At 33.6% G+C, this 24,319-nt stretch overlaps 3 protein-coding genes and 6 non-coding genes across 10 annotated transcripts; 8 read left to right on the forward strand and 1 right to left on the reverse strand.

The window, feature by feature from the left end:
- The first annotated feature begins 2,114 nt into the window (after positions 1 to 2,114).
- On the forward strand, positions 2,115 to 3,358 carry LOC109161789 (cysteine-rich and transmembrane domain-containing protein A-like). The gene is made up of 3 exons (XM_019310297.1): positions 2,115 to 2,195; positions 2,328 to 2,655; positions 3,283 to 3,358. The coding sequence occupies exons 1-3, from the start codon at positions 2,144 to 2,146 to the stop codon at positions 3,326 to 3,328; spliced, it is 426 nt and encodes a 141-aa protein (XP_019165842.1). The 5' UTR covers positions 2,115 to 2,143; the 3' UTR covers positions 3,329 to 3,358.
- A 5,253-nt stretch (positions 3,359 to 8,611) lies between these two features.
- LOC109161978 (telomere repeat-binding factor 1-like) lies at positions 8,612 to 12,835 on the forward strand. 2 transcript variants are annotated; one of them, XM_019310582.1, is made up of 7 exons: positions 8,612 to 8,729; positions 9,548 to 9,767; positions 9,930 to 10,147; positions 10,547 to 10,631; positions 11,221 to 11,304; positions 11,444 to 11,794; positions 12,272 to 12,835. In XM_019310582.1, the coding sequence occupies exons 2-7, from the start codon at positions 9,618 to 9,620 to the stop codon at positions 12,284 to 12,286; spliced, it is 903 nt and encodes a 300-aa protein (XP_019166127.1). In that variant the 5' UTR covers positions 8,612 to 8,729; positions 9,548 to 9,617; the 3' UTR covers positions 12,287 to 12,835. The 2 variants fall into 2 exon arrangements, with proteins under 2 accessions (XP_019166127.1, XP_019166128.1); XM_019310583.1 differs by having other exon boundaries at positions 9,595 to 9,767; positions 12,272 to 12,723.
- Positions 12,836 to 15,815: 2,980 nt separating this feature from the next.
- On the reverse strand, positions 15,816 to 16,753 carry LOC109161979 (LIM domain-containing protein WLIM1-like). Its single transcript, XM_019310584.1, has one exon. The coding sequence runs from the start codon at positions 16,623 to 16,625 to the stop codon at positions 15,999 to 16,001; it is 627 nt and encodes a 208-aa protein (XP_019166129.1). The 5' UTR covers positions 16,626 to 16,753; the 3' UTR covers positions 15,816 to 15,998.
- A 286-nt stretch (positions 16,754 to 17,039) lies between these two features.
- TRNAP-CGG lies at positions 17,040 to 17,111 on the forward strand. Its single transcript has one exon. It is a non-coding gene; the product is annotated as a tRNA-Pro (tRNA).
- Positions 17,112 to 17,289: 178 nt separating this feature from the next.
- Positions 17,290 to 17,361, forward strand: TRNAP-UGG. Its single transcript has one exon. It is a non-coding gene; the product is annotated as a tRNA-Pro (tRNA).
- A 97-nt stretch (positions 17,362 to 17,458) lies between these two features.
- Positions 17,459 to 17,530, forward strand: TRNAP-AGG. The gene has a single exon. It is a non-coding gene; the product is annotated as a tRNA-Pro (tRNA).
- A 2,238-nt stretch (positions 17,531 to 19,768) lies between these two features.
- On the forward strand, positions 19,769 to 19,840 carry TRNAP-AGG. Its single transcript has one exon. It is a non-coding gene; the product is annotated as a tRNA-Pro (tRNA).
- A 198-nt stretch (positions 19,841 to 20,038) lies between these two features.
- On the forward strand, positions 20,039 to 20,110 carry TRNAP-AGG. The gene has a single exon. It is a non-coding gene; the product is annotated as a tRNA-Pro (tRNA).
- A 1,371-nt stretch (positions 20,111 to 21,481) lies between these two features.
- On the forward strand, positions 21,482 to 21,553 carry TRNAP-AGG. The gene has a single exon. It is a non-coding gene; the product is annotated as a tRNA-Pro (tRNA).
- The last annotated feature ends 2,766 nt before the right edge of the window (positions 21,554 to 24,319 follow it).

Raw genomic sequence — 24,319 nt, forward strand, 5'->3', positions numbered from 1 at the left:
TTCTTTAAGATCTACTGGAATGGCGACATGGAAGCAGCTCTGTTGGTCCAAGCCACCAGAAGAGTTCGTTAAAGTTAGTGTGGATGGCTCGGTATCCTCTAACAACAAAGCCACCTATGGTGGAGTTATCAGGGATCATTCAGGTGCTTGGCTACATGGCTTCACCTATACCATCGGGAATTGCTTGCCATTTGAAGCTGAATCTTGGGCCCTGTTGAAAGGCATCCAGCTCACCATAGCCATGGGCTACACTAAGGTGATCTTCGAGTCCAACTCTGAGGAGGTAGTATCGTACTTGACAGGATCAAAGCCCCCATGCATTACGACTCACAATATCCTAGAGACATGCAAGAACCTTCTCCGTAGAATGGAAGTATGGCAGATCAACTTCGTTCTTTGGGAACAGAACCGGGTAGCAGACAGCATTGCGAATTCTTCCAGACATCTCCCGGCTGGCCTCCATGTTCTCACTGATCCACCGGCTACGCTGGGAGGCCTTCTGGAGGACGACATTTCTGGGATTCCTCTGTGGCGTTTTGTTCATGAACCTGCCAATAGCTTGTAGCTTAGTTTTTCTTCCGGCATCACCCTTCCAGTAAATAAATAAATAAAAAAAATTCTACAAACATATTCTTTTTGCCTAAAATCTATTGACCTGTAATTTTCTTCTTTTCTAAACTCTAAGAACTTTTTCTACCTTCTTAAAAACTAAAATTCTACACTTTTTCTTTCCCTAAATTCTAGAAATTATTTTTCTTCATTATCATTACTCTACATACTTTCTACCAATTATTTTTTTCTTCATTATCATTTTAATCTTTCCAGCACACACTAATAGGGAAAGTCATTTCCTTCAAGTTAGCCACTAAAAACACATTTGAGTATTATTATTTTTTAGTGTTCTAGCAATCAAAGTCTTCATACACATTCAAATATTCAACTGATATTGTAATGTTAACACGATTAACTATCCTCTTCCTCAATTCTTAATTATTATTCTTTTTTTTATTATTCTTTTTTTTACATATAATTATGTAAGGAGTGTTATAATTTTTTATTTATACGTTGACCCCTATTATATATATATATATATATATATATATATATATATATATATATATATATATATATATTAATTAGTGGTGTCAATTTTATTAACATTTCTCAAAAAAAAAAAATACAAATATAGATAATAAGTTAAAAATTTTCACTGGTGTGAATTTATAAGGTAGCTCCACCTATGACAAACCTAAATTGTAATTAGCTCAATCATGAGGATTAAAAAGTGAACTCCTAAACGAAACTATAAAGTAAAACACTAAACCATAAACTAAAAAATTTGGTCTTTAAGTGCGCTGCAATATAATTTCAAATTGGCTAAAAATACACTATAACTATATAATGTTCAAAAGTAATATGTATAGTTTGGAAAGTGAACTTTTAAAATTAGAGAAATTTGTAAAAATGACACTGAAATTTTTTTCATCATTTGGTCTAGAACTAATCTTAGATTTGGTTGCCAAGCACCTTGTACTTAGATGGTATGTAGTGATCTCTTTCTTGTGGGAGGTCATGAGATTGAGCCACATCAGTGGAGATGTTGTTGATGTTGTTATGTTTGAACATCTACTACAATGTAATAGAGTCAGTACCATTCAAAAAATTGGTTCTTAATTTTCTCTAAGAGCTAGTTTTTATATGATACTTAACATTTTTTTAGAAACACATGCATTTACTAATTTTCCTAACAAAGTTGTTATTGACAAACACATTTTCAAGAAAAATAATTGAAAAATAAGAAACCATAAGTTTTAAAATAAAATATTAATAATGTATATATTTTTTAAAAAAAAACAAAAATCAACAATATAATATTTTGGGAGGGTAAAGAGAAATTAATTAAAATAAGACAATTAAGGAGAATTGAAGTATGGAGAGGTGGTGCAAGTGTATGTGAGAGAACCCACACCACATAAATGGATGAGCTGAGGGTGCTCATTTAGGTATAGTGATGCAATATAATGCATCTCATCTATTTGCCCTATCTCTATCTCTATCTCTATCTCTCTTTAATTTTTGTTTCTGCGGCGTTCTACAATCTCCTTAGCCTCTCCATAGTCCACCCACTCAACATTCAACAATAATGAGCCATTACAATCAGGGCCAGCCTCCCGTTGGTCTTCCTCCTCCCCAAGGTACGTACACATACACATATATATGCATGCATGCATTTTTGTTTTGCATCTCATCTGATATATACATATATTTATATATGCAATCGATCTGATGAATTTTCTGGTTTGGATCGATCATTAAATTGTTCGTAGGTTATCCGCAACCGCCGCCGCCGCAGCAAGATTCTCACGACAAAGATGCAACTCCCGGCTACCCTCCTCAGGGCTACCCGCCCCAACCCCAGGGATACCCTCCCCAACCCCAAGGATATCCTCCCCAAGGGTACCCTCCTCAAGGGTATCCTCCCCAAGCCTACCCTCCTCCGGGCGCGGGCTACCCTTCTCCAGGTTACCCTCCTCCTCCTCCTCAAGGTTACCCTCCCCAACCGGGTTATCCTCCGCAGTATGCCCCCCAATACGCTGCGCCGCCGCCCCCTCGCCAACAACAACAATCCGGCAGCTCTGGTTGTTTGGAAGGATGGTAATAATAACTTTTTCATTTTTTTAAAATTTTGTCCATTCACCAAAATCTTCCTAAAAATGTCCATATATGCATCATTGCATCTGTATTATATTGGTAATTAGATCCGGTGATTTAACTTAATCTGATTTAACACAAATCACGCCTGTGAAGCAGATCAAGAAAAATACTATGTGTATTCTCAATTTGTATTCCCACACACCAAATTGTAGACATTTATATTGGGACCCACAATTAAAAAAAATAGTTTATCAGTACCCATCACATCAGAAAGTAAATTTGAGAATGCATATAGTAAAACTCTTTAATTCAATTTTTTGGAAGAAGATAATTTAATTAATGTTTTCTCTCATAACTCCCTCTTAAACATTGATGTTTTTTCTATTCCTTATTCATTATTGTGGTAAAAATAAAAACATATTTTGTCACAATAAACAAAATATTTATGGAACATGTGGTCTGATCTCTTGTTAGTGCAAGATTTTCAACGAGGTTAAAAAGTAAAAACCATCTAGCATACGCATTGGCATGCATGCACATTCATGCATATATGCCAATAATATAATCCTATGTAGAAATTTCACCCTAAAAAATAAAATAAAATAATCCTATGTTGTAATTTTGCAGTTTGGCCGCACTGTGTTGTTGCTGCCTCTTGGACGCCTGCTTCTGACGTTAACGCTTCAATTTGCTCAGTTAATCCGAACAACAACGTACGATGCCTGCATATATATAGATTATGGATCATATGTGAAGGAAGACTTTAGATAAAAAAAAAAAAAAGGATTAAATCTCAACCGTAAATCTAGTCCAAATCAAGAGTCTAGAATGAAAGAAGAATTAAAAAACATGCGGTGGTATTGTTGTAAATTTGAGTTGTCAGTTTAGATGTTCTTTTTCTTCGAGTGCATATTTTTTTCTTCTTCGAGTGCACATTTTCCTTTCGAGTGCATATTTTCCCTTCTTCGAATGTATATGTTTTGTCTCAGTACTTAATTTTCCCTTTAATTTGAGTGCAAAATTTTAACCTTTGAGTGCAAAAATCACTATTGGAAATTATGGAATTTCCGACCACTTGAAAATGATCTTAAATTAAGTTGATATCAAAAAGTCCAAAAAGTGGCCGGAAATAGCAACAAAGGTTTTTCCGGATACCAAAAGTGGTCGGAACAAGGCTTTTAACTTGATTTAAGATCATTTTCAGGTGGTCGGAAATTCCATAATTTCCAGTAGTGAATATTAGTTTTCAAGTGCACATTTTTATGCATTCAAGTGCATATTTATGCATGCGTCAATGTTTATTATATGTTTTGCATTCTTTTCAATAATTACTAACTAAATTTCTAATTTATGAGATTTACAAACGATTTGTATGGACAATTGCTTCAATAACACTTAAGTTGAACAACTTTTCTTTTTGTTACCATCATTTGCATCGATTGAACATATTTATGCCTTCGAGTGTCGAATTTTGGCCTTCGAGTGCACATTTTTATGCCTTCAAGTGCTTATTTTTGTGTCTTCAAGTGCACAATTATATTATATGAGCAAGTGTTTATTATATGTTTTGTCTTCTTTTCAATAATCTATAACTAAATTTCTAATGGAATTTGTGATATTTACAAACGATTTGTATGGGCAATTGCTTCAATAACACTTAAGTTGAATATTTTTTTTTTGGTACTATAAATTGATTCGATTGTACATCTTTGTGCCTTTAAGTGCAGAATTTTGACCTTCAAGTGCACGTTTTTGTGCTTGTAAGCGCACAATTTTTGTTAATTCGAAGTGTAATTTTTTTTTCTTATTAAAAGAGCAGTAGATCTGGATGAATTTAATGACTGAGATCTGTGCGCATTTTTCATCTTGGGAGTCCTTCGCACTTGATCCTCTGTGTGTGTGTGTGCGCGCGCGCGACTCTGTGTGTGTGTGTGTGCGCGCACGCGACTGTGTGTGTGTGTGTGTGTGTGTGTGTGTGTGTGTGTGTGTTACGAATCATATGCGAAGGAAGACTTTAGGTAAAAATATAGTGTTCAATCTCAACCATATATCTAGTCCAAATCAAGAGTCTAAAATGAAGAAGAATTAAAAACACGCGGTGTCATTGTTGTAATTTTGAGTAAGTAATTTTTAGATGTTCTTTTCTTCAAGTTCATATTTTTCCTTCTTCAAGTGCGTATGTTCTGTCTCAGTACTTAGTTTTTCCTTTTGAGTGCAAATCTTAATAACTTTGAGTGCAAAAATTTGGCCTTCAAGTGCATATTTATGGGTCAATGTTAATTATATGTTTGCATTCTTTTCAATAATCTATAACTAAATTTCAATTCTAATGAAATTTGTGAAATCTACAAACGATTTGTATGGACAATTGCTTCAATACACTTAAGTTGAATAACTTTCCTTTTTGCTACCATAAATTGCTTTGATTGAACATATTTTTGTCTTCGAGTGCAGAATTCTGGCCTTCAAGTACACATTTTTATGCCTTCAAGTGCATATTTTTGTGTCTTCAAATGCACAATTACGAGCAAGTGTTTATTATATGTTACGTTTTATCTTCTTTTCAATAGTCTATAACTAAATTTCTAATGGAATTTGTGAAATTTACAAACGATTTGTACGAGCAATTGCTTCAATAACACTTAAGTTGAATAACTTTACTTTTTGGTACCATAAATTGCTTCGATTGTACATCTTTGTGCCTTTGAGTGCATAATTTTGGCCTTCAAGTGCACATTTGTGTGCTTTCCCGTGCATGTTTTTGTACTTTCAAGTACACAGTTTTTTTTAATTCGAAGTGTTTTTTTTTTTTTTTTTAAGAATAGTAGATTTTGATGAATTTAATGGTTGAGATTTGTGCGCATTTTTCACCTAGGCCAATTTTCTCTGAAAAAAAAAATGCGTCATTATCTTTTTTTTATCATTTACTTTCTAAATTTACTAAATTTACTAAATAACTACTAAAGAAATAATACATAACCATATAATAAGTGTTAATTTCTTATCCTTTTTCGGACCTATATGTGTCATTCAACTTTTAATCATTTTTTTAGAACATCTATATTTGTCATAGCATTATTGTGGCATGATCATATTTGATCCTCCGTCAACAAATATGTTTAAATGACATTCAAAATGACGTTATTAATCACTTAAAATTAAAAAATATAAGAAGAGCAAATACATAAATTTGGCATACCTATTTTGTCGCTTTTGCCTGCATTTTGCCTTTCATCCATAAAATGAATAGTTGCAACCAGGGACGGAGCCTGAAATTCGATTGAAGGGAGGCGAAGAAGTATGACGGATTCAGAAATTTTTACAATAAAAGCGAAACATTAAAATAAAAGATATAATTTTAAAAAAATAAAATAAATTACCTACCTAAGATTTGTGTTTTTTTTTTTTTTTTTTTATAACCATTACCTAAGAAATATAGTTGTAAATATTGTTGGATATGTGCGAAAAATAAAACACGTCGAAATTTTATAAAAATATTCATAACAAAAAAACATAATTAATTTGATAAAATTATTCGAATTGAAAACACATTATAAATTACACATCTCAATGTTGTGTGTGTGTGTGTGTGTTAAATATTAAAAAAGTGACTCTGTTGAAGCCATAGGGGAAGAACTCAAAAATATGTAAAATTATGTTAATGCAAGAATTTGAACTTAAAACTTTTCCTATTACCAAACACATACTCTATCAACTAATCTAACTCCTTACTTGTTAACATTTACTAGTTTTTTATACTAATACTAAAACCTATAATATATATACATATATACATACAAATATTATATATGGGGTGGGTGGGGGTGGGGTGAGGGGGGGGGGGGGGCAGCTGTCCCCCCTTTGGCTCCGTCCCTGGTTGCAGCTTCACCGGTATGGTATTAGGGATGCGGACTCTTGGTTCGCCGCGGAGGCGCTGTAGATTACACTCGAAGAAGATGGAGACTGACCCGTGAATTATTTTTTTTCAAAAATAAAAATATAACAGGTTAACTCACTTTGTATTAAAAAGATCGAAGAGCTTGTATTTGACGTTATTTAAATATATTTGTTGATAAAGGATAATAAATTGTCATACCACAATAATGCTAGGACCAACGGTAATATTTTGAAAAAAAAATGGACTAAAAATATAATGACACATAATTCTATGACTAAAAATTGAAAAAGAAATTAACACTAGGATTAAAATGTCATTGTATTTAACAACATTTAAACGGTTTTGTTAATGGATGACTAAAAATTATCATGTCACAATAATACTAAAATTAAACAAGAGTACTCTTAAAAAATGATTAAAAGTAGACTACGCATATAACTCTAGGACAAAAAATGAAATTAATTATATTTCTAAATTACTTTCAAACTCAACCTCCTAATAGAGAAAAGCGATATTGTGCACGCTTCAATAATTAGAGAACTAAAAGTGATAATTTTTTGTTAATATTTTTTTTAGATAAGGATGATTATTTTGAGTTTTAAATAGAAAATAATATATAAAATAATAATATATTTATTGTCACATTTGGTCCTTATACTATTATTCACTTATCACAAATTGGTCCTAAATTATTAATATTGTCATTTTTAGTATGCAAGTATACTTTTGTTGTCACATTGGTCTTACCGACTATCGACTAGATCTTTGACAATTACTTATTGAAAAATCAAAATTTTATCTCATATAGAGTTGCTACAAGTGCAAATTTTACTAATAGTATTGTGTAATTAAATTTGAATGAATGATGTTTCCTTGTAGTAATCTTGAAAGAATATTGAGAAAATTTTTACATTTTTCGGCAAGTAGTCATCGAAGATTTAATCGATAGGATTAAATGTGACAACATAAATATAATTATACACAAAGTATAAAAAAATCAAAATCAATAATTAAAAATAAAAAGTAAAAGTAAAAGTAAAAGTAAAAGTGAATAATAGTCGAGGAACCAAAAGTGACAATAGTTAGGTACTAAAATAGTCAAAAAACTAGGTGTCGTTTACTTCATTTCTCTGTTTTTTTTTTTTTTTCAGTTTTTCATTTCTCCAGTTTTTCTTCTCCATTTTTCCAATTTTCCATTCCTCTAGTTTTTCATTTTTCTAATTTTCTGATTTCATTAAATTCAATCATCCCATATAAAATTTGTACATTTCCACAAAGATAATAATACTAATAACAATAACAATAACAATAACAATAATAATATAGTTTTTTAGGACATAATAATATAGTTTGATTACAAAACAAAATACGCAAAATCTCATTAAATACAATCATCGTTGCATATAGCATTTTTATATTTCTACAATGAATAATAATAATAATAATAATAATAATAATAATAATAATAATAATAATAATAATAATGCATTTGTATATTTCTTCTACAAATAATAATAATAAACTAAAGAATTATAGTAATAATAATACTAGTAATCAAAGAGTGAGGAAGAGGTAGGCGCCCTAGTCAAAAAGAATAGCAGAGATAAAGATGAGGCACCAGCAGGGTTCAAATCTTAGACCTCTGGGTTGAGCAACATTATTCACCCGCATCCTTCCATTTCTCCATTTGGAGAAACTTGTTTACAAGTTCTCCAAATTTTTTAAGGAATGTGAAAAATGGAGATAGAATATAGTTTTGGAGAAATAAATTTAGTAAACAATTTTTCCAATTTTTATTTTTCCACTTTTTAATTTCTTCATTTTTTTAAAAAATCCTCCATTTTTTTTTTACGTTGGTAAACAATTCCTAACTAGTTTAATTGTAGTGAGTGATCATACACTCTCATCACTTGAAAAAGATCGAAAGTTCAAAAATCCCTCTTATAAAAAAAAAAATCAATATAAATAACACTTTGTTCCCTCTCATATAGTTAGGTGCCTACTCATATCATCTTGTGGTCGAAAAAAGAAAAATTCAGAACAATTTATATACTTGCCTAGACGTGTAAAAAGAAAAAGAACAGGAAATAACACTTCAGACTTCAGAGTTCAGACAGGGCACGTCCAAATTCTGAAAGCTCTGAGCATCAATCGCTACATCTGAACGACTTTTCTGGTGATTTTCAAACTTTTTAAACGTTTAATTGCTTTTTACCAACTGAACTCTGGTTTTGCATTTGGAAATTTTCTTATTGATTCAAATCTAGGGTTTGTGTTTGGGCTATTGCAGAATATGATCTCAGATTGAAAATTTGTCTGGAAATTGATCTCTATGATGATTCATTTTCTCTTTAGTGCTTATTAATTTGCAGTGCGACCACAATGTTTGAATCTTTTATTGTGATTACCTTCACCAACCCCCCAAAAAAAAAAAATCCTTTTTCATTTTATTTTTTAAATATGGAGAATTTCTTATGCATTGTTTTTTTTTTTAAAAGGTTATGTTCTTGAATGAGTGTCTTCAGTGCAAAAATGGAAGGAATTTTTGTCAATTTTGTGTCTCCTTTTTGCTAATTGATGATCTCAGCCAAATAAAGTTGGTTGATAAATTGTATTGGAAGTTTTGTAATGTGATAAGAACTCATTTTATCGTTACAAAAACTCCATATCAAGGATGTAGTACTTAAGATTCTTACTATTTGGACTTTGTTTAAGTGATACTGCTAATTAATTCTGTTGGCTAGTGTTGGCTATGAATGATAGCTTGTTCACGGCCTTGAGGAGATAATCAATGCAATGGTAACTTCAAACTGATACCTGTGGCATGTGCGAACTTCTTCATGCCTTCATTTGATCAGGGGACTAGACATGGAATAGCTTTGAATTACATGTTTGTGGCATTTTTTAGATTATGCCCTTCATATAATGATATAATGAGGGTGGTCCTGGTCTAAACATAGTGTTAATTATATTGGTGTAATGTTGGTTATACAGGATAACTCTCCCATTTCTAATTATCTTTGTCCTTCGTCTCCCTTAAGACCTCTTTCCATAAAAACCTTTAATGGGTGCACCTAAACAAAAATGGACTTCTGAAGAAGAAGCTGCTCTTAAAGCTGGAGTACTCAAGCATGGACCAGGCAAATGGCGCACGATCCTTAAGGATCCAGAATATAGTGGAGTATTGTATCTTCGTTCAAATGTAGATCTCAAGGTAAAACTTCTCATTGTTCTACATATCATCTATTTTTTTCAATGGGAAAAAGAAGTATTGATTTCCTAGGGCATTAATGATAGAATAATCCCTCATAGTGCTTGTAAATATGTCTTATTGAGTTAGGCTCTTCATGCATTTATTTCTGTTTGATATGATTAGGACAAGTGGAGAAACATGACTGTGATGGCAAATGGCTGGGGATCTCGAGAGAAGTCAAGATTAGCAGTTAAAAGGATGCACCGAACCTCTAAACAGGATGAGAACTCATTGGCTCTTACAAATGTAGTTCAAAGCGAGGAGGAAAGTAGTGAAGGCAAGAGAGTTGAAACTTCTAGTGGTTCTCCACAGAATGGTGGCTCAAAGAGATCCATCATACGGTTGAACTCCTTTTTTATTACTTTTATATGGCACAATCTTTTTATTACAGTTGTAAATTACTTGTTTTAATAAACTATTCATTTTCCCTGTGAATGTGACACTTGAAAGGAATTCTGCTTTTGGTTCTTCAAAACGTCTATTTGGCTTTGCGTGTCTTATGATTGTTTTTAATTTTATATTTCCATTTTCTAGAATAATGACACATTTTTGTAAGTTTCCTACTATTATGATTTTCTATAAGAGATGTCTGGAGTATTAACCAAATATTTCTTATGCTAGAAATTTAGCACCCTCGGTGAGTTGGTGTTCCCCCAGAAAAATTGGAAGTTGCATTGTTATACCAGTCTAACTATGTTTAAGATGACTCTATTAACCATTGCCTCTTTTCTTTGTTATAGGTTGGACAATCTTGTTATGGATGCTATAAACAACTTGAAGGAGCCTGGTGGATCAAACAAGAAAACTATTGCTGCATACATAGAGGTAAGTCTCTTCTTAATTGAGCATACTCTCAGAAGAATGAACAATGGAATAGCCTTAGGCTTGGGGTAGTGGCCAAGAGTGCACCTATGGATTGTTAGGTCACTGGTTCCAATGTTCAACTCCTGTAAACTGCCTCTGAGTACAAAAAAGATTGTGCATATCCTACCCAGACCGGAGCCTTACACAGTATAGCAACCTTGCATATAGGCTTCAACCTTTTGACTACCAACTTGAAGGTTTTCTTCTTGACTAGTGGACAAGTTTATAGTAATGATGTAAAATATAGGTGTAAAAAAATCCAAGCTTGATCCCATAATGTACTTGGCTCATACATTGTAACGGAGAAGAGAAAATTGGAGTTTGGTTTAACTAACTATTCAAATGGTACTGAAATTGGATGTTATGAGCTGAGCCATATCTACCCTCTGTACAGCCTGGTTTTTGACAGCTGTAATATCAAACATCTTGAAGCTATTGAAGTTCAAGGGTCATGCACGGATTCAAATATGCTTAGGACCAACATTATTCATATTTTGTTTGTTTCAGCTTGTTATTCATTATACCCAGAATTGTGTTCTTTGTTTTGTAGGATCAATACTGGGCACCTCCAAATTTTAAAAGGCTACTTTCTGCAAAACTGAAGTATTTGACTGCGACCGGGAAACTTATGAAGGTGATATTATACTTTGTCTGCATTTAAATCTGTGAAACAATGTTTTGTTTTAAAACAAGGAATAATTTTCAGAAATATTTCTTTATTTGGTCTCTTCAGGTTTGATCATAATACTGTTGAGTGATTTCTTCTTTTGCAGATGTCACGGAAATATAGGATAGTTCCATCTTCATTGTTGTCTAACAATACAAGAAACCCTCCCATTCCAATCTTAGAGGGCAGGGAGAGAATCTTGCCTAAGGTTGATCGGTATGATATTGATATGCTCACTAAATCTCAGATTGATTTGGAGTTAGCCAAGATGAGGAGTATGACGCCTCAGGAGGCAGCAGCTACTGCTGCTCAAGCTGTTGCCGAAGCTGAAGCCGCTATAGCAGAAGCTGAACAGGCAGCAAGGGAGGCAGAGGCAGCAGAAGCTGATGCAGAAGCTGCACTAGCCTTTGCAGAAGCAGCAATGAAGACAGTACATGGGAGAAGCACCCCTAGGATGGTAAATCCTTAATTTCTTTTAGTTATAAGGATTTTACTTAGTTTCTTCCATTCTCTTGCTTCCGTTTTAGTAGTTGTTGATTCTCAGTAAAGAGATCATAGCTCATAACTCCACTTGGCTCCAAAGGGAGCCCTATTTACTTCATAAAAGACTGTTTAGGATTACATCTTACCTCACAAAGGCATTTGTGCTTTGTGGAGCAATATGGATAGTATGCCTGAAATGGCCTCCATATATTTTTCCTTGAGCATTGTTTGTTTCTTTTTCCTTTTAGTTGGTGGTTGTTATCTGGCCTATCTTTGCGATGTTTGTCGAATTAATCTTCAAATTGGTGGTTTCTATAGTCCATTGGCTCTTCAGCAGGATTAATGATTGCATTATCCAAAAGATGTTTTCCCTCTATAAGCTATTACTGCACATGCATATATACTACTTAATCCTTCATTAACTGTTTTTCTTTTTCCTGAACACATTTAGATGATTCAGGCTTGATGGATTTCGCCAAAGGAGAATCCCGATCTCGTAGACCTTAATCCAGATCAAAGGGCAGATGAGTTTCCAGACATCTCACTCTTACTCCACTCTTGTAAATATGGCGGATTTTCCGGTGACTAGAATCAGGTGGTCAATTTGTAACCTTGAATGCATCTTCTGGCTGCTGACAAGCTTGGATATGTTGTGTTTTCCTTTTGTTTTTTGGATGTTTCTGTTTAGGTGTTGACAGATAGATAAGCCGGTAATCTGTAAGGGAAAATCTTGGTGGATATAAACCAGGAACACTTGTTCAGGTAAAATGGGAAAGGGGAAGTTTCAGTCTTCTGGTAGTATGGGAACCTTCTTCATAGAAATCCAGGCATTCATTGTGCTTAGTCGTAGAAAATGCTTCCTCAATCTTCACTTAACAGGAAAAATGTTTTTAGTTTTCATTTCCTTGGCTTCCTTTTGTTGTTGAAATTTTCGATTTCTCATTGGAAATTGTTGTGTATAAAACATGTTCATTTGTAAAATTTTAATTCTTTCAAAAGTTAATTTAGGTGTTTTTTTTTTTTTTTTTTTTTTTTTTTTTTTTTTTTTTTTATGCCCAAAGGTTTTTCTCTTCTCTCCCAAGAAACATTGACTCTTGACGATGAGCAACATTATATTTTTATTGAGGTTGTATTTGATACACAACTTTTTGGATTAGTTTTTTGCTATTTGACTTACTTTAGTCAAACAATCATGCTTTGGTCCTTTTCATTTTTCACTGCATGATGCGGAAGGCCCAATTTGATAAAATAGTTAGTCTATAGGTTAATTTTGATTTATTTAATCATTGTTAGTTGTTGACTTTTAAAAAATAATATAAGTGTTTGGTTAATTAACTTTTTGTAAAAACGTGTTTGGTAAATTAGTTGTTAGCTAATAGCTCTTTTGGTATAATTTTTTCACTTAATTTAAGGGGGCTTTTTTTTTTAACTTAGCAGGTGAAAAAAAGTAGGGGAAATCAGTTTCCTAGTCAAACAATTACAAAACAATGAAAAAATGTTTGGTGGCGTCGCGATCAACGGTCCCTAACTTTCGTAATTACCATCCGTCATCCTCCGAGTTGTCAAAAGTTACCTTCTAGCGTCCTTCCGTTACTTCCTCCCGTCTCAGCCGTCAAAATGGAGGGTAATATTGTCATTTGACTTATACGAAAAGAGTTAATACCAGCCAAGGTCCCTCGAGTTTGGTGGTTTAGCCATCTTTAGTCCCAAGTTTCCATATTCCATTATTTTCCCTCTTTCATATTCTCTTCTTCAAATGTATTATTATTACTGTTATTTATAGTTATTATTAAATTCTTATTATTATTACTATTATTTAAAGTTATTATTGTTATTATTAAATTATTATTATTATTGTTATTGTTTTTTTTTTTTTGGTATAAACCCACACATTGTGGTCCGGGTCTTTCTCTGTCCGTTTAACGGTCCAGGTCCACCCGGTTCGCTCCGAGAGGCACAGAAGCTAGCCCAAAGGGAATCGTCACTTGTGAGAATTGAACCCGGGTTATCCCGGAATTCTCCCCCACAAAGAGAGCTCATTTGCCACTATTATTATATTATTAGCATTAAATTATTATTATTATTATTATTATTATTATTATTATAATATTCATATTCATATTATTATTATTATTATTATTGTTATTGTTATTATTAAATTATTATTATTATTATTATTATTTATTGTTATTATTATTTTTTAAAATTATTATTACTATTATTATTATTATTGTTATTGTTGTTGTTTTTGTTGTTGTAGAAATGTACAAATGCTATTATTATTATTATTATTATTGTTATTGTTATTGTTATTATTATTATTATTATTATTATTATTATTATTATTATTATTATTATTATTATTAAATTCTTATTATTATTACTATTATTTATTGTTATTATTATTATTATTATTATTATTATTATTAAATTATTAAATTATTATTGTTGTTGTTGTTGTAGAAATGTGCAAATGCTATATAGGATGAGTGTATTTAATAAAATCAGAAAATTAGAGAAATAAAAATCTGGAGGAATGGAAAAATGGAAAACTGGAAAAAATGGAGAAGGAAAACTGGAAAAATGGAGAAAGAAAACTGGAGAAATGGAGAAATGAAAAACTGGAAATGGAAAAACAGATAAATGAAGTAAACGACCCCTATACATTTGTAAATTTTCTTTAATATTGTATAGGAGAAGAGGGAGTTCGAGTTGAAAGTTGAGAAACCACCAACTTTCTTTAACAGCGCGTTTGGTTCACGGAATGAATTTGGAGGGAATAAGAATGCTATTCCTAGGCATGCTATTCCCATGACAAAATGATCCAACCAAACGATGGAATAGGTCTATTCCAAAGAATGTTATTCCATTCCTGACCTATTCCATGAACCAAACATGCCATAATATTGTTTGGCCAAGTTTGGGACTAAAGATGGCCAAACCACCAATAATAATAATAATAATAATAATAATAATAATAATAATAATAATAATAATAATAATAATAATTTAATAATAACAATAATAACAATAATAATAATATGAATATGAATATTATAATAATAATAATAATAACAATAATAATAATAATTTAATGCTAATAATATAATAATAACAATAATAATAATAATTTAATAATAGCAATAATAACTATAAATAATAGTAATAATAATAAGAATTTAATAATAACTATAAATAATAGTAATAATAATACATTTGAAGAAGAGAATATGAAAGAAGGAAAATAATGGAATATGGAAACTTGGGACTAAAGATGGCCAAACCACCAAACTCGAGGGACCTTGGCTGGTATTAACTCTTCTTGTATAAGTCAAATGACAATATTACCCTCCATTTTGACGGCTGAGACGGGAGGAAGTAACGGAAGGACGCTAGAAGGTAACTTTTGACAACTCGGAGGATGACGGATGGTAATTACGGAAGTTAGGGACCATTGATAGGTGGTATTTACTCTTTATATATATTTCAATATTAGTTTAAATATGAAAAGATCATACTTTATATATAAAGGATATAAGCCATTTTTTTGGTTGAAAGTTTTTCTTCCTACGTACTATTAAATTTGTTGATTAAGTTACTTTTTAATTCATTAGACACCCCTTCGATGATAGTTTTATAAGCTTATTTATTAGAAAAGAAATTGCATATATTATATAAAAATCTAATTTTTGTAAGCTATTTTAAATCACAATTCAGAAGAAATGTAAAAAGATAATCACGTACATTATGTGGAATCCAAGTTCTTCCTACGGTACATATGCTTAGTAGTCAGTCAGTTCCTCTATTTGATAGGAGTAAACAGGCAAAGCATATATAGGTTAATGAGAACTTGGATGGTGCCCTAGAACACTAATCAATTATACCGTAATATAAATAAATATTCACTCCAATCTATATCATTATCATTTATCAGTGATTCATGTTGCAATGTGAACACACAGATTACTTTTAATTTTGAAAATAATAATAATAATAATGATGCACAAGCTAGCAAAAATAATGTGTATTATTATGTAGGAAAAAGAAAAAAAAAATAAAAAAAACAAGAAAGACAAAAGCCAAATAATGAAACCTCGATCAGCTCATCATACAAATTAAACATCATATCATCTGCGCGCATGCATTATATGGGCAAAAAGCTCGCTCCGATCCGGGGATCACTCGGCGGCCGCGATTTCTTCAGGTAGGACGGAAGCGGCGGCGGCGCTCTCAGTATCACTGGCACTAAAATTCCCGCTACCTTCACTGTCGAGCTGGCTATAATTGCCCTTCTCCTTGAAGAGTTGAATATGGTGATGCTTGCAGTAGAGCCTCCCCTCGTAGGCAATATAGTTAGACGGGCTGATGGTGCACCCCGCGTGGCTGCACTTGAAGCAGGCCTTATGGTACGCCGTGCCGTTCACGCTGATCTTCTCCGTCGGGTAAACCGTGAGGGTGCAGGTGACGCATTTATCCGTCGTCCCTACAAAGTGCCCCGACGGCACCCTCCCAAGCCTCTCCCCCGCGTCCACGGGACCCGCACCCTTCTCCGGCCGCGCCACTTTGGGGATCCCTTCGAAGCTCTTGTCCAGGCTGCCGGTTCGCTTGAACAGCTGATCAAAGTGCGGGCGGCAGTAGAGAACCCCCTCGAAGGAGTTGAAGTTGCTGAGCTTGAGGGTGCCCTTGCAGTGGTAGCATCTGAAGCATGATTTGTGGTAGACTCTGTTGTCTGCGGCGAGGCGATCAACGAGATACACGGTCTTCTCGCAGGCCATGCACTTCTGGTTTGTTCCCTGAAATGCCATTGTTTTTTTGAATTGGAATTGTTTTTATTTTGGAAGATGGATCGAGCAAGGCGGGTAGATGAGAGAGAGAACAAGCTTGTTTTATTCCTTTTGTTCTCTCTTCCCCTCACTCTTTTTGAGCTGAGCTGATGATGAACAAGAATGCAATTCCATGGAGCTTTAATAAGGAAAAGTTGAGAATAAGATGAGAGAATGAAAAGGAATACCACACAAGCTGAGGGGTTGGGCGTGAATATCGAGGAGTTTGGCCATTTCCACTCCACACATAATAAATACATAATTAACTTATTTGACTTGGTGGGTGTAATGCCAATTTTTTTTAAGTCTGAAAAAGAATTATCAATTAGGCACATGGAGGGACAACTCACATTATTATTGGCTTTTTTAATTATAAACGACTTAAAAAAACAACAAGGGCATTTGGTCTAGTGGTATGATTCTCGCTTCGGGTGCGAGAGGTCCCGAGTTCGATTCTCGGAATGCCCCATTTTACTCACAGTTTTCCGACACTCCTGTCCTGTCTTCTCTCTTGTAGGTACACCGTAGACAGCAGTTGACTTTGTAGGGAAACGAATTGACGATAAAGCCCGGACAGAATATGCTCAGAATCCCCTTATCCCAAATGCACAGTCAAATAATAAACGATAATAACATTTCTCAATCTGGGCATTTGGTCTAGTGGTATGATTCTCGCTTTGGGTGCGAGAGGTCTCTAGTTCGATTCTCGGAATGCCCCATTCACACTCTTTTGCTGCTCCAGTTAACAATTGGTAGAAGTGAGCGAGCAACGAAGTTAAATGACTCATATAAAATTACACATTAAACTGATGTGTGGGCATTTGGTCTAGTGGTATGATTCTCGCTTAGGGTGCGAGAGGTCCCGAGTTCAATTCTCGGAATGCCCCTTACACGTTTTACCTTCTGCAGAGACCGGCTGGAAATACACCATCACCTGCATAACAGAAACTTAATTTATGACGCCAATCTTAGTTCATTCTCATTCCAAGGAAAATAAAACAAATACAAGTATTGAAGTCTCATAATGAAATTGCAATTCAGAAAATATTGATGAAACCAATACAAAAATAAAAGGATCCAATGGTTGCTGGTTTAAATCTATAATAAGAATTCACATTGTCATTGCTAAAGTTTTTTAATTCAACAATAGTATGTATTGCATAATTGTTTATAATGTTTTATAAAAAATCTATGTTTTATAAAAATCTATGTAATCTTTTTATAAGGTCAGTTTTTCTAATTTGATATATTAACTTCTAAATCACCCAACTATGCCCCTATATGCAGTAAGGTGGATGCTATATGATGGTTTCTGAGTTTTCGGGCCCAAGGAGGTCCAACACAACATTTAGTTGGAGGATATACCTTTCAATAAAATGCGTATTTGAGTGAAACAAAGTACTTGTTTTAGAATTGGTATTACTCCCCCCTCTGGGTATTTTTTCTGTGTGTCCTTTTACAAGAGTGGAGGAGCCTTTATATAGCAGGCTCCTCCCCCACTGACTTGAAGGCCCTTAATGGCCGACTTCAAAGCTAATTAAAGCATCGAGTTAATTGGACGTTATCACTAGGTTGGCCAACGGCTCTCTCAAGCCTGTAACAGCCTGACTGAGTCCTGCTTTTAATGCCCTAACGGTTCCTTTTTGAACGAGTCTCCTTAATGCTCTCAACGGCTCCTCGAACCGAGTCTCTTCTCGGGCTTGGGCCCTGGTCGACTCCTCGTCCCGGCCCAAGCTCCCACTGGGCTCCTCTTAGCAGTTCTGAGCTAGATTCCCATGCTTGGGCCTGGACCGACTCCTGGACTCGGCCCAAGCGCCCTCCGGGCTTCTTTTGACGTTAGCCCATCTTTTCTATCTCGGACCCTCTTCTTTGGGCCAATCTATCTTGGGCCGGGTCCCTACCCCATCACTATACAAATTACAAAGTAAACTAATCAACAAAAAGGTTAGTTTAATCAATAAATTAAAAAATTATGGCTGGCGAGTTTTAAATTTAAATATTAAAAATATCAATACAAAAAGGAAAAGTCAAGATCGAGATTAAAAAAAAATACTTTAATGACACATGACTATTGTAGTGACAAAACAGTATTACAAGTTAATTGAAAGGCTTCAAAAGGAAATTGTTCGGCATCCTCAATAGTGAGGTATTTTGGATCAGTTTTTGAGGTGCCAAATATGAGAGAGGAGAGAGGAAAATGTGAGAAAAAAGAAAAGGGGAAAAAGCATTCCCGAAACATATATATATATATATATATATATATATATATATATATATATATATATATATATATATATATATATATATATATTTTGTATTTACGCGCCCAACATGGCACGTGACGTGCACGCGGTCGACTGGACTCCTTTTGTGCGCCTCACGCTAGAAGGAAGGTGTCTCTCTCTCTCTCTCTCTTTTAATGGGACCCATAATTATGAAAAAACCTTGGTCTTTGTAGGGAGAACGCACCCCCTCCCTCTTCCATGTGGCAAAAAAAATCTACAAAAATCAAGAAAAAACCACCTATTGTGGATGCCCCACATTACTCCTTTTGTAAAATCTGTGGCATAAACCTTTTGCCTCCATATTAACCTACATGTTAACATTACCAAAACAATTTAACATCCTGAAAAATGATATAAAGCGTACAATGAAAAAAAAAATTCACTTCGACAAGAAAGTCGAAATGACAAGCACACCTTGTATAGATTCAAAGTCAACTTATCTTCAATACATACAAGAAAGATGTGATATTAAAAGCTTATATAGCAGGGCATTTGGTCTAGTAGTATAATTCTCACTTTGAATGCAAGATGTCATGTATTCACTTTTAAAAATGTCCTAAGTGTGTAACCTAATACTTTTCTTTTTAATGAATCCAGATACAGGTCAAAACACTCAATGAGGTATTTATTCAACCAATCAATGCAAGGGCATTTGGTCAAATTGGATCCTAGGGTGTGAGAGCAGAGATGTCCCAAGTTCAATTCTTAGAATGTTTTGATTTCCTTGTTTTATTGTTCTAATTAACATTGGACACAAGTATATAACACAATACTTTTTTTATTGGATCAAGATACAGATCAGAATACTCAATAAAATATTTATTCAATAAATTAATGCAAGGGCATTTGGTCTAGTGGTATGATTCTCGCTTAGGGTGCGAGAGGACCTGAGTTCAATTCTCAGAATGCCCCATATACACACAAATTAAGTATTTATACAACAACAAGTTGCGAATGTCACGGAAGGGGCATTTGGTATAGTGGTAATTGTCGTGTAGAGTGCGAGGTGAGTTTTTTTTTTTTTCCACACACAAATGCCCTTTCGCAACTTGTTGAATAAATACTCTATTGAGTGTTTTGATTTGTATCTTGATCTATATTTTAATGCAAGGGCATTTGGTCTAGTGGTATGATTCTCGCTTAGGGTGCGAGAGGTCCTGAGTTCAATTCTCAGAATGCCCCATATACACACAAATTGAGTATTTATTCAATAAGTTGGTAATTGTCGTGTAGAGTGCGAGAGATCATGAGTTCAATATACTTGAAACCATCCAATACCCTAACAATATACATTATCACGTTGGATTTTTTTTTTCCACACACAAATGCCTTTCCGCAACTTGTTGAATAAATACTCTATTGAGTGTTTTGATCTGTATCTTGATCTATATTATAATGCAAGGGCATTTGGTCTAGTGGTATGATTCTCGCTTAGGGTGTGAGAGGTCCTGAGTTCAATTCATCAAAATGCCCCATATACACACAAATTGAGTATTTATTCAACAAGTATCTAATACTCTAACAATATACATTATCACGTTGGGCCTAATGGAATGCTCCATTTTTTTTCCACACACCAAATGCCGGCAAATTATGTCCTGGACCCGTGTCCACAATGAATTGTGGATACGGGCCCAAAACGACGTCGTTTTTTCAAAAAAATAAAAACGCGTCATTTAGTAAAAAAAAAAAATGCGCGTGTTTTGTCGTTAACGACGTTATTTTTTTTTTGAATTATGAATGTACAGTTATGCCGTTATGAATGTACAGTTATGCAATTATGAAATTATGAACACAGAGCTTTAACATTATGAACTTACAATTATGAACATATAGTGATAAAATTATGACCATGGAGCTTTAAAATTGTGAATATAGAGCTTCGAAGATTATGAATGTACAGTTATGGAGTTATGAATGTACAGTTATGGAGTTATGAATCTACAGTTATGGAGTTATGAATCTACAATTATGGAATTATGAATGTACAGTTATTGATCGAATTATGAACAAAGAGCTCTGACATTATGAACTTACAATTATGAACATATAGTGATAAAATTATGAACATAGAGCTCTAAAATTGTGAACATAGAGTTTCGAAAATTATGAATGTGCAATTATGAAGTTATGAATGTACAGTTATGGAGTTATGAATGTACAATTATGGAGTTATGAATGTACAATTATGGAGTTATAAATGTACAGTTATGGAGTTATGAATGTACAGTTATGGAGTTATAAATGTACAGTTATAGAGTTATGAACGTACAGTTATGGAGTTATGAATGTACAATTATTAACATATTGTAATAAAATTATGAACATGTACTCCTATAACGAAGCGGTCTGAAATTAAAAAAAAAAAAAGAAAAAAAAAAGAAAAAGAAAAGAGAGAGAGATAACAGTGCCGTAGGCACTGTTACCCGTGTCCAGCATGCATGCTGGACATGGGTCCATAGCATAACGATGGCCAAATACCCTTCTGCAGCTTGTTGAATAAATACTCTATTGGGTGTTTTGATCTGTATCTTGATCTATATGTTAATGCAAGGGCATTTGGTCTAGTGGTATGATTCTTGCTTAGGGTGTGAGAGGTCCTGAGTTCAATTCTCAGAATGCCCCATCTACACACAAATCAAGTATTTATTCAACAAGTTGCGGTATGTATTGAATAGGACATTTGGTCTAGTGGTATGATTCTCACTTAGGGTGCGAATTGAAAATCAACTATTTTTTGTTCCATTTCCTTTATTTTACCAAACACAAATATGTAAGACAATACTATTTCATTGGATCAAGATACACATCAACACACTCAATACGGTATTTACTCAATAATGAGTTAATGAAAGGGCATTTGGTTTAGTGTTATGATTTTTGCTTAGGGTGTGAGAGGATTTAAGTTCAATTCTCAAAATGCCCCATTTATTATAATAATTTTATAATTTTTTTACTTACCAGTTGCAGATGTCCAAATCTTTTATAATGTTAAACATTTTTGTTTCAAGAAAATTAACAATGCATAGATCACTACAAAAAAAAAAAAAAAAAAAAAAAAAGTATATATATAGTGACAGAATTAGCGACGGGCCTATTCCTTTGCTAAATTAACGACGAAATATCGACAAATTAGCGACGAATTTTATTTTATTTTTATTAGATCTACATGTAGTGACGGATTAGTGAGGGATTTGCGAGGGATATTACGACGGAATATTTCCTTGCTAAATATATAGCTAATTTTGGCGCAAAAAACAATGACAGATTCGCGATGGATTTTTCGAGGACGGACTCCATGATTTTAATTGCTATAGATTAGCGACGGATTTATGATTCCGTCGCTAAATATTCAAGTGAGTAGTTTTTTATTTTTACATTTTGGCGACGGATTTGAGAATCCGTCACTAAATTTACAAGTGGAATTGATTAAGGAAAATTTTTCCATATTAGCGATGGATTTTAGAATCCGTCGCTATATAGCGACGCGCTATATAGCGACAGACACTAAAATCCGTCGCTAACAGTAAGAATTTTTTTTGGACATATTAATCCAAAATTCTTAATTCAGTCTCTCCCTAACTCTAATTCATAGTCGCCAGTCTCCTCTCGTCGTTGCCGCCCACCATCTCCAGCCTCGCCATTGGTCGTCCACGGCGTCCGCCTAGCTCTTTGCTTCGTCGCCACTAGCCGTCCTCGGTCATCTCTGCTCTGCCTATCTCTTCTTCGTCTCCACAAGTAATGAGTATCTCCTTATCCATTTGTTTCGTATATGCTCTTCAGTTTCTTTAATTTCACGTTTTTATAATTTTATTGTGTAATATTCAACTACATTAATCATGTTGTCAACACCTTAAAACACTCAACTGATATAAGAAAGTGTTAATGTATTGCTTTCCTAATCTTTTGGTTCTTTACAAAAATATTCCTTTCTAGAGACTTATTTGGCATCACCTGTCTATTGAACTAAATAGTGATGTATTGGGATTTTTCATGTATTGACTTTCAAAATAATAATCTAGGACTAAACATAAAATTGTCCCAAATAATAATGAATTGAAGTTAAATTTTTCTTTAGTATTATTCACTCTATTACAAGGCAGTATATGTTTTATATTTTCTCTATATATTTCAACCCATAGAGTTAATACCCCACACCGAGATTCGATCCTCTACCCTTCCCTCAAGAAGATGGACAAATGTATCATCTGAGCAATTATTATTGTGTGGACCATGGTCTACACAAGTTGTATAGACCATATTTTGTATACTGTAAAATAATGTACATTCAACACAAAAATAATGTACATTCATTACAAAAATAATATACATTGTATTTAAGGATGTACATTATTTTTGTAATGAGTATACATTATATTGTATAATGTGCATACAATACAAAAATAATATACATTTAGTATATTAAAAATCTACGTTTTCATCTTCTCCCAAAAGGTTGAATTTCCAACCTTAAGCCCCCATCTCCCCACACTCCGACCCGACCGAGTATTTGAGAGGAAATTAACTCTTTTCATAAATTTACGGTTAATAGATTATGTATCAATACCAAATTTATTTATAATTCTGCTAAAAAATATATGCCACTAAAAACATAGCTTCTAAAAATTTAGGATACGACGTAATTTTCAACCATAATCCATTTATATAGGAGACAAATTATTCTGTAAACTCGGGGTTGATTTTGCAAGGTGAATTCGAGTTTAAAAATACACAATTTACATATTAAATGTTCATAATTTACATACTGAATGTTCACAATTTATATACTGAATGGTCACAATTTACATACTGAATGTTTATAATTTTTATATACTGAATGTTCACGATTTAGATACTGAATGTTCACAATTTAAATATTAAATGTTCACAATTTACATACTGAATGTTCACAATTTTACATACTGAATGCTCACAATTGTATATACTAAATGTTTCACAATTTACATATTGAATGTTCACAATTCAAAAGTGAATATTTAATAGAGTAAATACCCAAAATGGTCCCTCGACTATAGCTAAATTCACAAATTGGTCCTCAATTTTCAATTTCACCCAATTAAGTCCTTAAGTTTGCAATTTTGACACGATTTGGTCTTCCATCTAATTGACCGTGATCGATGATCTCCAGAAGAACCTTCAGCTCTCGTCGGAGCACGTGGAGGCCTCCAGGATGACGTTGCACCGGTTCGGAAACACGTCGTCTTCTTCGCTCTGGTACGAATTCAACTACATTGAATCCAAAGGGAGGATGAAGAAGGTGACCGGGTTTGATAGATTGCTTTCGATAGTGGATTCAAATGTAACAGTGCGGTCTGGAAATGCAACCGGAACCTTAAAAAACTGACGATGGACCATGAAATTACATATATA

Source organism: Ipomoea nil, unplaced genomic scaffold (genome assembly GCF_001879475.1).
Source record: "Ipomoea nil cultivar Tokyo-kokei standard unplaced genomic scaffold, Asagao_1.1 scaffold2926, whole genome shotgun sequence".
In the NCBI taxonomy this organism is placed as follows: Eukaryota; Viridiplantae; Streptophyta; class Magnoliopsida; order Solanales; family Convolvulaceae; genus Ipomoea; species Ipomoea nil.